Genomic DNA, 12,521 nt, shown 5'->3' on the forward strand with positions numbered 1-12,521 from the left:
TTCCTCCAACAACCGCGGCGTGGAAATACAGTCGCAGGTACTAGTAAATCGATTCTACACAATTGTCATTAATAAAAAGACTTTCTTTTTTTTAGGTTAATTAGCTTGCTGGTTCATCTAAGGATAGTGTGGATTTGAAAAGCCAGCGCACTCCTATATGATCAGTGTGTGGCTCAATCTCATTTGGCTCCCTACTCCCTATGTAGTGCACCAGTCAGGGACGCTGCCTTCCACACCTAAACAGCAGACCTGTTAAATAGAAAGGTTGGTGATGGCCATTCCCACATATTGTTTTTCAGGACTGCGTAAAGCTGCATTCCAAAACTCAGACTAAGCTAATAGACATTAACGTGTTGCATTTGTGAATTTTACAGCGATAATATATTTTTCTACACAAAAATATATATTTTAATGTGTAAATCACCTATCAGCTGGTAGAAGTGTATCGGACGACAGAATAGTATGTGGCGACAAGGGACACAACCCCATCTGTGGAGTCTCTTCAGAAAATGCAAGCGGCTGGCGGCCCAAATACACTTTTCCTATTCCTCCGTTTGTACACCCAAGCATGTTTCGCTGTTAAAACCTGCATACAGAACCGAACAGAAGAACAGTTTGGGTCAATGAATTGGCCCGCAAGCAAAATCTGTAGCTACAGACTGTCGGTCCAGACGATTTTTTTTAAAACACACATATATCAGGCATAAAAACAGCAGTGCATTCTGACTACCAGCAGGTGTTTATATATATATATATATATATATATATATATATATATATATATATATATATATATATATTAGTAACGAGACTAACAATGCATTCTGGTCCACATTCAGCTGACGTAGTGAGCCACAATGTTTACCATTCTGAGTGCATTGTGGGAGATTCGGACAGAAAAAAATGGCAGAGACCAGTAGGCCAGACCTAGTCATTAGTGTCCTACAATGTAAAAAGGGAGCGATTTTGGTCACAGCCTGGAACTCTATATGAACATGTACCTTAAAAGGTAATTTATACAGTATTATACAGTAGGTGATGACAACTAACACTGCTGCAGTCTTTCATTTTCTCATCAATGTATGAACGTATGAAAACAAATGAAGTTGAGATCAAGATTGGTTGCTTGAGATAATTCTATTTACACACACATCATGGTTACACAAATACCTCATATCTCCAAAATGGCAACTTCACAAGACAAGGAAAGACACGATGTATAGAATGACAGCCAAATCAAAAAGTGGAGAAAAAAAATGGAGATCCAGGGTTTTTGTGAAACAGTGACCTATACACAAACACATAGCTCTGGTAAAATGACATGATTGATAATAGAGTTTCTTAACACACAAGTTTGTTTCCTGAAGAGGATTCATTCACTTATTTTTTGCTTACACAAATCAGCACATCATTTGAACAGGGGTGTCCAGACTTTTACACGTGACTATAATATATAGCATACATTCAACAGTGCTAGCAAATGTTCATGCCAGCATTAATCATAGCACATTGTTCTCTTTTGAATATCCTAATACACTATAAGAGTATAAATGCTTCTTGTTGATGCTGATGAAGCAGAGTATATATACACCCATCATCCAATGTCCAGGTCAAGAATCTGTGTATAAAAATAGCAAGTATTAATGAGGTTAAAATACAGCTGATCACATTTAATTTGAAGGTAGGCACTGTAGGTTCATGTTTCCTGGCAGGCTAAGGCTCTGGACGATTAGATTGGACGTGTTGTTTTGCATCACTCTCAACACGACAAACAAGGACCACATCAAATACTGAGTGACGAAAGTGTGAGGATCCAAGAAAAGTGCCACATGTGGTTACTGACAGCAAAAAAGTTTTTTTTTTTTTTAGTTTAATCAGATGGCAAACTCAGCTCACTTTTTGTGTGTCATATCAAAGGGTGTGCACTTATGTACATATGACATTTTGATTTTATGAAATTAGCACAAATGTCTAGAAACCTGCTTTTGACTTTTGTGAAAAAAATTGTAACAAAAAAATGTCAAGTCAATCTACTGTTCAGTAATAAAAGGTTGAAAAGGGTGTGCAGATTTTCTGGCTTGACTATAGTACAAATGTGACAAATTTGGACATAAAGGACTTCTTTATATTACGGCACATGTGCCAAGTAGATACTGGTGTGTACCCAAACAATCATGCAACCAAAAATACTTTGTATGTTGTAAAAAAAATGCAAGCATATCTGTAGGCTCTCTTTTAGCCATATAGACATGCTACATTAGTAGTTGTCTTTATTTTACCTTAATCTTTCACAAGATTGTGTTATGTGTCCCTCTTTAGGAAAATCTCATCCAGTTCAGCTCTTTCACCTACAAGTAAAACATGCAATAATTAGAAAAAGGAAGAGGAACCAATTAAAAAAAGATTTAAAAAAAGAAAACCCTTATAAAATAAACCTTTGCAAAACCCATTTTAGGTTAATATAACATGTAAAAGGTCAACTTAATACATTTGTATTTACTAGACAAAGTTGTCCTGGAACTACTAAACACTGAAAAAAGATTCTTAAATGCAAACACGTACCTAAACCAGCCTGTGCATTTGGCACATCTGCATTTTCTTGCATGGCCAATGTTTGAGCAAATCTACAGCTAGATGTAGTTTCAGACATTCCAACACAAGGCAAAGGTTCATCCAGTTGACTGTTTTGGAAACTTTTAGTTGACTTGACATCAATTCCACTGAATTCATCCTTATTTTCTGAAGTGTACTTCTCCAACACAAAGCTTGGTTTATCACCACTGACAGCATTTACATCTGTGAAAGTGAGGGGTTCTTCTTTAAACTTTAACTCACTTTTAGGTTCTTCTTTCAGGTCATCATTTTGCCTCATGATTTCTTGGTCTTCTTGTTTTTCAAAAGTTGAAGCAGAATGAGGCCTAATGTCACTCGTCCTGATGTTTTCTTTAGAATTACCAGGTATTACATGGACTCCGTTCTCAGGAGCAGACTGGGCTTTGTAAGCTACTAGCACAGTGTCTGTACAAGAGAAAGGCAATTTATGACGTTCATTATTAGGATACATAGAAGCGGTCCAAACACTCTTCATCTGCTCATTTACAACACATTCCTGGGATTGGACCCTTACACAATATGCAGGAGAAGAACTGTCCAGATCATTCTGAATGTTTGCAACTGTCAATTTCAGGGGCTTATCCACTATAGACTCCCAGAATTTCTCAGTAGCATCGCTATTCCAGGCCCCATCTGAGAGGCTGAATCCTTCCAACTGACACAGAAATGCTTGAAGTGGACTTTCCAGCAGATTCCGAGGCAACGGCTTGACAGAGCTTGGCTCTGTGTCATACTCGTTTCCAAAATCCACAAACAGTACAGATATACCGTTTGGAGATTTTCTAATAACCTGTGCACGGTACCACAGCTTGTCAGTGAAGAGAGCTAGACAAGGGTCTCCTGTGCACAATTGATCTATTTGAATACAGGCAGTCTGTGCAGAGTTTCCTGTTTCCTGAGCAATCAGAGAGATTTTGTTAAGTTCCTCAGAATTTGAACGCTGGCACCAAAAAGAATTTGGTCCAACTATACATGAAGCATACGCATCTATTGTCTGTCCAACAGAAATCTCTGGTTTCTTAAATGACATTTCTTGCTTCGGAGAGTCATGCTGCAGTGTACTGAAATCATCCCATATTTCAGTTGGAAGGCTATCTAATGTGCTCTTCTGAGCAGCAATTTGAACTTTCCAAACAGTTTTGTCATCTTGGACAAACTTACAAAACATTGTGTCACCAACTTTCCCAAGGACGTTGGCCAGTGGACATGTCTCTTGCTCCATTCCCATTTGATCTTGTGTCTTAAGACAGCAATGAATGCTGAACCTTGGAAACTGTACAAACTGCTCATCAAGCTTGCACACATTCAAAGCAGGAACAGTCGCCTCGTTTCCGAAGTCGATGAATTCTACATGGACGTCCTTCCTACTTGTTTCTTTGACGACTGCACGGTACCAGGAGCCATCATCAGGAAAAACAGCCTTCACCAAACTTCCAAGTGGAAAATAATGCATTTGGACTTGACTGTTCACTGATGAAGAAATGGAATTCAACTCTTCTGTGAGTGAAATTATACAGCTTTTATCTTTTGCCAACTGTACAAAGAAACTAGAGGGGCTATTAATGTGTGAAACATACACTTCTGACACTAAACCTTGTTCAATAGCTGTAGGGGGCAGGTCTGTGCCTTCAAGAAAACACTTTACTGATGAATTATAACTACTCGGCGTGTCCCAAGTGTTATTAACGAATGTGGGGTTCATGATAACCTCAGTCGCTGTCACAAGTTTCGGAACAACTTCTTCAGTCATTTGTCCACAGTTTTTAGTAGTACAGTCATTCCAGTAAGCTTTCATGACGTCATTGACACAGACCATACTATACTCAACTTGGACATAATACCGAGGACAATTAGGCAAGTCTGATGCCTTCTCAAAATTTTCAATGGTAACTTTCAGAAGCTTGTCCACCATGAGTTCAGTGAATCTACCAGAGGCAGCATCATTCCAACATCCATCTGTTGGTTTGAATCCTTCCAACTGACAGAGAAATGCTTGTGGTGGGGTTTCCAGTAGGCTAGTAGGTATTGCAGTGACTGATGTTTGGTTAAGTTCACTTTCATTTCCATAATCTACAAAAAGCACAGAGACGGAACCTCCAGATTTATTAATAACCTGTGCACGGTACCACATGTTGTCATCTGGGAAAATACCTAAGCATGGGTCTCCTTGGCTCAAATGATCGAATTGAAGCAGATTTATTTGTGCAGAATTTCCAGTTTCTTGAGCAATCACAGAGATTTTGTCAAGCTTTTCAGAGTCTGCAAACTGGCACCAGAAGTGATTTGGTCCTGCAAGGGATGAAACATATGCCTCAATTTTCTGACCTAAGGAAACCTCTGGTTTCTTGTATATTCCTGGAGAGACCCCTCCAGAGCAGACAGTCTGTAAGGTGTTGCAAGATTTTAATTTAAGAGTGCCTTCCATATCTAATAATGACTCAACCAATGTTACGCTCTGGTCGTGTACATTAACTTGCCAAATAGATTCATTCTCTTTAATGAAGTTGCAAAGCAACTTTCTCTCACCATTTGTAACAGTGGTGTTTTTAAAAACATCCATCTGTTCTCCAGTCCCTTCTCTTCTTCTTTCATCATCACGTACATTAAGGCAACAGTGAATACTGTATCTAGGAAATTTGAGAAACTGCAAGTCTAACTGTCTCACTTTCAGAACAGAAAGTGTTGCCATATTTCCATGGTCAATGAACTCCACTTGAAGTGTGCAATCATCAAGTTTGTTTTTGACAACTGCCCTGTACCAAGCACCATCAGAAGGGTATTCTGCTTTCACCAAGTGACCTGGCAGCAACTGACTGAATTCAACTTGTGATTCACATAACTGAGAACAATTCAGTTTGTCCACAAGAGAGCAAATATCATCGTCTTCACATGCAAGCTGAACAAAAAAACTTGATGGGCTGTTGCAGTGTGAAACATAGACTTCTGAGACAAATCCTTCTTTCAAAGTTCTTGAAGGAAGGTCTTTCAGTTTTGAGTAAGGAGAAACCACGTGCTTGTTAGGATCCATTTCTTTCTCCACATCCTGAGATATGACGAGTCCACCTGCACAAACTGCCAAATCAGTACATTGCACCTTTTCCATTTTGTGGCCAGTGAAACTGTTTTGATCAGCTGATTTTGATGCTTTCCTGGAATCTTGTTCTGCTCGAAGTCTTGAGTTATAATTCTCTTCTCTGACCAAATGTTTCATGAGTTTAGGGGATGTCTTGTTGGCCTCTGTTTTGGTGTTGTGCTCCCTGTTTTGCATTTCATTCATTTTCTTCTTCACGTTAGCGTTTATGTTTATTTTGCCATCATGTAGCTCCACTGATAATTCTCCAGTAGGACTTTTCCCTATTACAGTGGCAGTGAACGTACAGTCAGTTGCATAACTTTCAAACCAGTTATTGAGCTCATTTGTAGATCCTTCCAGTGTTACATTGAACAGGCTGAACCGTACAGCCTGAAATGGGACGGACATGATTGTACTGTGCTGAGCAGGAAAAGGTAAAAGATCAGATGTATCTACAGTCAGAAGATCACCATAATCTACAAAATGCACAGTGATTTTTGGACTTACAGATTTGATTTGCCCTCTGTACCACTGGTCATCCTTATATCTTGCAAGACACATCATTTCTGGTAAAAAATGACTTCTGGTGTGCTGGGTCCTTCCACAAAACTGCTGAATGTCTTTGGTCAGTTTTTCAACCATGGCAGCATTTTGTTTAAATTGACCATAGAAGTGGTCCACACCTTTTACACACGTTATCCAAACCTTTTCCTCTGCACCTACTTTGATATTGTGTGTCCAGTCTGAATGTGTGTCATTCAGAAAACAGGGTGGGTTGAGAGGTTCCACTGCTGAGCTGTTCACTTCCTTTTGAAAAAGCACACTGCATAGATGTGGGGATAGTGATTCAATATCCACCATATTGAGTGTTGTACATTGGGGCTCATACATGACTGCACGTATAGTGCATTTCATAGCGACATTACTGAGTGATGCAGAGGAAATAAAGTCAAAGGAGTCTGAGAAGGCACTATCATTCAAATCTGTACTTTCAGAACTTACACAGTTCACCTTGTTGAATTGCCTGCACTGAAAAGCTTGACGTTTCAGATTTAGAAATTCTGGATCAATAGGTCGCAAATCTTGCAATGGCACTTTCAACAGTTGGCCATAATCAATGAGGCGTACGTCAACTGGAGACATCAGCTGGGGGGTTAGAATCTGTGCCCTGTACCACATCCCATTCTCAGGATGATGTACAACACAAACTGATCCAGTGGGCATCTCAAACTGGCTGCATGAATAACGTCTTTGGATATCTTCCATTAGCCTCTTGAGACTTGACAAACTGCCAGCCATTTGGCACCAAAATATTTGGTCACTTTCCACATAAGACACGTTAACTTCAACAACACTTCCAACTGTAAATAAATGTTCATCAAGTACAGAGTGCCCTTCGCATTGATAGGAAGGGTCATTGTGTAGTCTTCTGTAAATACTCTTCATGTCTGTAGGACTGTCCTCCGTTACACTCAATTCATTCCCAGTAGGTCTGGATCCTTTGGCAAGAGTAAAAGAGTCCAGGCAGGGCTTTGGAGTTGCATATCTATGAACATCTTTGTGGGTTTCATTGCCCTCTGCCTCAAATGGGCTGCAAAAGCTGGCACGCTCAGACTTAAGAAAGCACTTCTCCTGCACAGCAAAACTGTTGTTAATGTTCACATTGTCATTCCCAAAGAGCGTCACATGGTAAATACCATCAGACAAACTTCGGTGCTCAAATTTTCCAACAAAGACTTGATTCAACAAAATTGATTTTAGACGATTAATCTGACCCGCTGTCCAGCCAGTGCCTTTGTCCATTATGCCATACATGGAACAGGCATAAGTAACAACAGGTAATCTGAAGAACTTTGCAGATAATGGTCTTATATCTCGCAATTTAACGAAATCTTCTACTCCACAATCAACATGGAACACCTTTGCAACATCGGACAGAAGACATTTCTGTAGAACAGATCGATACCACATACCATCACTTCCTTTGGCGGCACATGGACCTCCATCACATAGAAGCTTTGGCATTAAAGCAGATGTGCCTTCATAGTACTCCTGAATCTGCTTGCTCAACTTCTTAAGTTCATAAGAGAAGACCTGTAATTTGCAGAAAATACTCAATGGATTAACTACTTGTGTGACTTCTACAGTCTCAATGGTTCCAGGCAGCAGTTCTGGGCACAAGTACTGATGGAAACCTTCGATGCTGCTGGCATGATCAGGTTGAATATTTGTCAATGGAGCATCAGACCATGAAACACTATCTCTTGGGGCATGCAGAGAATCCTCCACAACGATTTGAAACTTTTCGCATGGTATTTTTCTAGCAAATCCAAACTCATGCATTTGCTTGAATACACTTGGAATGTCAAGAAGGATAATTCTGGAAGGCATCATTACATCCTGAACACAACCACACACAGTTTTGCCAGACAAAGACCTGAGAAACTTAGAAGCAGTTGGAGACCACCTATTTTCAGGAGACAGTGGTGATACACTGGCCAAGATAAAAAGCTCCATCATGGGTGGTAGGTTGAAAAAGCTGCTCTGACCACATGCCAAAATACTGTTTGATGCCGAAAGTGTTCTACCATCATCAATCAGAAAAAGATTGTATTTATCCCCACATTTTGATAGTATCCTTGCTCTGTGACAGCTTTTTTCTTCTTTAACAAGACATAAATCACCTGGACTTCCTTCAAATTTACAACCTCTCTCTTTGTGTATGTGGATTTCTTTTTTCATTAGGCGATATATTTCCTTTGTCAGTTGTCCGTGGTTGAAATTGCCTCCAAATTCTACAAAGGCCGAGTGGGAGTGTAGGTTTATACTTGAGACGTGAACAGTTACATTTGATCCTATCGTTGGCAGCACATGAAGGGAACACATCTTGAGCACAGTCAGGGGCAATCTAGGAGAAGCCTTAAAACAAAGAATAACAGTATAAGAGTATATTTTATATTCAGCTAAAACCATGGATACTTCCATGACAGATTATACTAAATACCAATTTTTTTAATAAAAAAAAAAAAACATGAGCAACATTTTTTGTTTAGGGGCATCAATGTGTTTTGTTTGTGGTGGATCAAGGACCCAACTGAAAAACTGAGTTTAAAAATTAGTTTAACAATCACAGCATATTTAGGTTTAAAATACCTTAATACCATTTTTTTTTACAAATATTTAGTACACTATCAGAACTGTGAAGAAACAGCCCAGTCTGTAGTTTTAAGGATGGTGAGACCACTATACAGAGCCAACAAAGAAAGAAAGGCCACAGTGTTGTGAGAAAAAGGGTCTCCTCTTGATCCAAAACATACAAATTCACTGATTCAAGTAGAAAGGGGAAAGTGTCATGTCTTGGGCTTGCATGGCTGCCTCTAAATAGCCTCACTAATCTTTATTGATGGTGAAACCCATGATAGCCATGATGAAACTCATGGCATTCCGTTTGCCAACTTCCAGAGAAATATGTCCAATCAATTGTGTGAACATGGCAAAAGACTTCATGAGAGGGGAAATAGAATTTAAAGTTGTTCTATCAGGTCTATCAGGGTCTGTCAGATGACCTGATTTGTCCACAACACTGGATGTGTTATTGTTTTTGTTTTGGTGGCCATCAATGTCAAGATCTATGCTGTTTATGCAACATGGGGGACATTTTTTTTTTACATGTATACATTTTCTTTACATTAATTATGTAATAATTCAGAGATGTAATAGTATGGTCTTATACTGAATATACTGAATTCGCCTGGTGTAGTCTTGGTTAAAATATCTATTTCAAGACAAATCACAAATAATTTCCTAACTGAAAGCAGTTCAACTGAGATACGAGTTATTGTACGAAAAATAACTCACTTTGAGATGAGATTTCATGCGCTACGTTTATTTACTGTTTACATTTCATGAGAAAGTCTAATTTAACCAGTCGTTTTACTCACCTATGTGTGCCTCTAACTTCATCACAGTAATGTTACCATTGCTTCTGATGTATCTTCCTCACTTTAATCCATGTCTCGACCAAAAGCCTTTAACAGAAGCCCAGCGTCGAATATCGTAGCCATGCCAGAAACACGTGATCAATAGCCTTGAAGAAACCACATGACTGCTGCCAAACTGATTAATTAAAGATCCTGATTGTGTGATATAGTACTTTGATCATCAGAGTAACGGATGAAATCTGCTTTTGTAAAACAGTGGTGGCATAATTCGTAATTATGAAAAAATAAGTCGATTACTCGAAGCTTTTCAAACCGATGCACAGTAGTGACACCTGGTGGTGGAAACAGCATAACCGTCATCTGTAAATGTACTTTGGCCACGGTGATGGGACATCTGCTCAGTTATTGTTTCTTCCGAAATTAAGGGTATTAAAACAATAATTCTGCTTTTGTTGGAGAAACTTTCTATCGTCCAACGAGGGCTTTCTACTAGATTCTGGATCATTGCATTTAGCGACATGAGCAATAGTAAAGTTAGGATGTGGGATGATCACCACTCACCAGAGGGGCTTTGTTCCCCTCTAGTCTTATTCTATTGGCAGTACTTCTCTACAGGGACTAGATAAGTTGTGTTTATATATTTGCACATCTGTGTCAGCAATGGGTACAGCTCAAAGTAGCTGAATGCAGTCATTAATAGGGTTGTCCACAAACATTTGGACACATAATGTATAAGATATAGGTATGTTTCTTTCAGGTACGTTTATGTTATTAAATGGCAATCTGGCTGATTCTCACCAGTTTGTATGAAATATTTTGACAATCAAAACTAGCCAACTGATTGTCCCTTAGTTGCAGACGATGACATATGATGATGACTGGTTTGCAGTGTTGCCCCACATGCTGCAGTGCTCACAAGTACAGACAACCATGATACAGATACAGCCTCCTCTGACACTGCCACAGATTTACATTTATGGCATTTAGCTGACGCTCTTATCCAGAGCGACTTACAAGGTTACTCACATTACAGAGGTGGGTCAATGTAGTATTAGGAGTCTTGCCCATGGACTCTTATTGGTGTAGCACAGCATAGTCACCCAGACCAGGAACTGAACCCTGGTCTCCCATATGGTGTGGTAGTTTACTGGCAGTTAGTGGTGTTACCTGTTGCGCCACAGCAACCAGATGAGCAGCGAGATCCTGTTACCTGATCCTGTAACAGCTTTATTTTATGAAACACTCTGAGAACTCTTACCACAGGATTTCCAGGTGAAAAGTGGAGAGGTATTTCACAGATCATCACATCCACATCAGTAGGATAGGCCTAAACTTATCCCTCGTCATTTGTCTCATTGTCTCACACTACTGAAACTGAACTTATAGATGTAATGCAAAGAGTGTGCAAGTGTGTGTGCAGATAAAAAAGGATGCTTGGCTCTGTCAGCAATGTCAAAAACTGAGTCTTTGGCATCATAGCAGTTCTTTATTTTGTGTCTTTTAAAAAACAGATGAACACGAACATGAAAAGCAAACAGTGTAAAACGTACAGTGTAATCTCAGTTATAGGCAGCTCTTGCATAATCCTAAAATGAAAATTGTGTAGCTTGTTATCGTCTGTTTGGTACAGCAGTCTTTTCCAGGTTTGCGAGGGATGCACATAAAATTGCTTCATCATCTAATGTGCCTTTTTCAGCAAGTTCTTTTCCAGTGTCCAAATACATGCTCAACGTAGAAGAGAAGATATGGGCTGGGTCTGACACGTAATAAATGCAGCCTCCTGCAGTATTCAAAGGTCTATACTGCAGAGTTAGAAAAAACAACATGGCAGAAGCAAGCAGCAATCTGTACACATGTTAATTATACATTTTCCCATAATATTTTATTTCTGACCAGACACTGTCAGTGTAAGAGCTGAATTTGGGCTTTTAATGTGTAATACTTTCAATTAGCTATGCTACCTGCTGCCAGTAGTTGTCTGTATCCTGGCAATGCCATGACATACAGTATTGCTGCCTCTGAAGTGTGTATCAATCGCGATTCGGTAAATTGAGGGAACACATTTTTAGATTAAGGGGAAAAATTATGTCTCTATATTGTTTTTGGTCTCTTATAAACCTATATTATTGTGACTTTTATTGTGAAACATTTCATTAACTGAATGAACGGGTAGTTAAATTGAAGAAACTATTTGTTAAATCAGGAAAATAGGTTATATCTCAAAATATTATTTTTGTACCTTCATTCTTTAGGGGCTCCGCAGGTTTCGCTAAGCCTAGACACCAATGTTGTTGTGAGACTTTTATTTTGAAAGATTTAATTCGATGTAAATTCGCGTATCAGGATCAGAAAACTTTACAATGTCAAATAAGGTTGGTTTTGCTTTTCTCAGGTTTCTCAGGTTTCACAGGTTTCTCAGTGCGCTGCTGATCAAACACTCAAAACTCAACAGCGCCACCTGTCGGGCAATTTCTTAACCGTCTTCTTGCCGTAGTATATAAATATAGTGCTAGTTCTTTTCGAAGTTCATTGGTGAAACTGTCCAGTTTTAGGCAAGCTTTCACCCGCGGGATCGATATCTAGGCCATTATAGAGTGGGTCAGATTTCCCCCTCTTTCCAGGATACTGCTCTGTTTTTGGTGCATTTCCTGATGATGGTGAAAACGGCATTGCGGTTACAGACAGCAAACTGCCTGCCTGCATCTTGAGGCTCCTTATTTATCATGAATTTGACAAAAACAAACAAAACAAAAAAAAAAAACGTTATCGGACATTTTAATCTCTGACAGGCTCTGAAAGAGAGAGAGAGTGAACCACCAGCGTCGTTCTTGTGCCCAGACGGAGAGCCCCGTGTGTCCAGTAGGTTAGCCTTAGCCACACCTACAGTTCACGGC

The 12,521-nt window shown here is 39.4% G+C and overlaps 1 protein-coding gene across 1 annotated transcript; it reads right to left on the reverse strand.

Annotated features, from left to right (window-relative positions):
- Positions 1-1,191: 1,191 nt before the first annotated feature.
- tdrd6b (tudor domain containing 6b) lies at positions 1,192-8,572 on the reverse strand. The gene is made up of 3 exons (XM_072690361.1): positions 7,660-8,572; positions 2,280-2,348; positions 1,192-1,618 (listed from the first exon to the last, which is right to left on the reverse strand). Exons 1-2 carry the CDS (start codon positions 8,570-8,572, stop codon positions 2,302-2,304), a joined length of 960 nt encoding a protein of 319 aa, XP_072546462.1. The 3' UTR covers positions 1,192-1,618; positions 2,280-2,301.
- Positions 8,573-12,521: the final 3,949 nt, after the last annotated feature.

This window comes from Salminus brasiliensis, chromosome 10 (genome assembly GCF_030463535.1).
Source record: "Salminus brasiliensis chromosome 10, fSalBra1.hap2, whole genome shotgun sequence".
Lineage (NCBI taxonomy): Eukaryota > Metazoa > Chordata > Actinopteri > Characiformes > Bryconidae > Salminus > Salminus brasiliensis.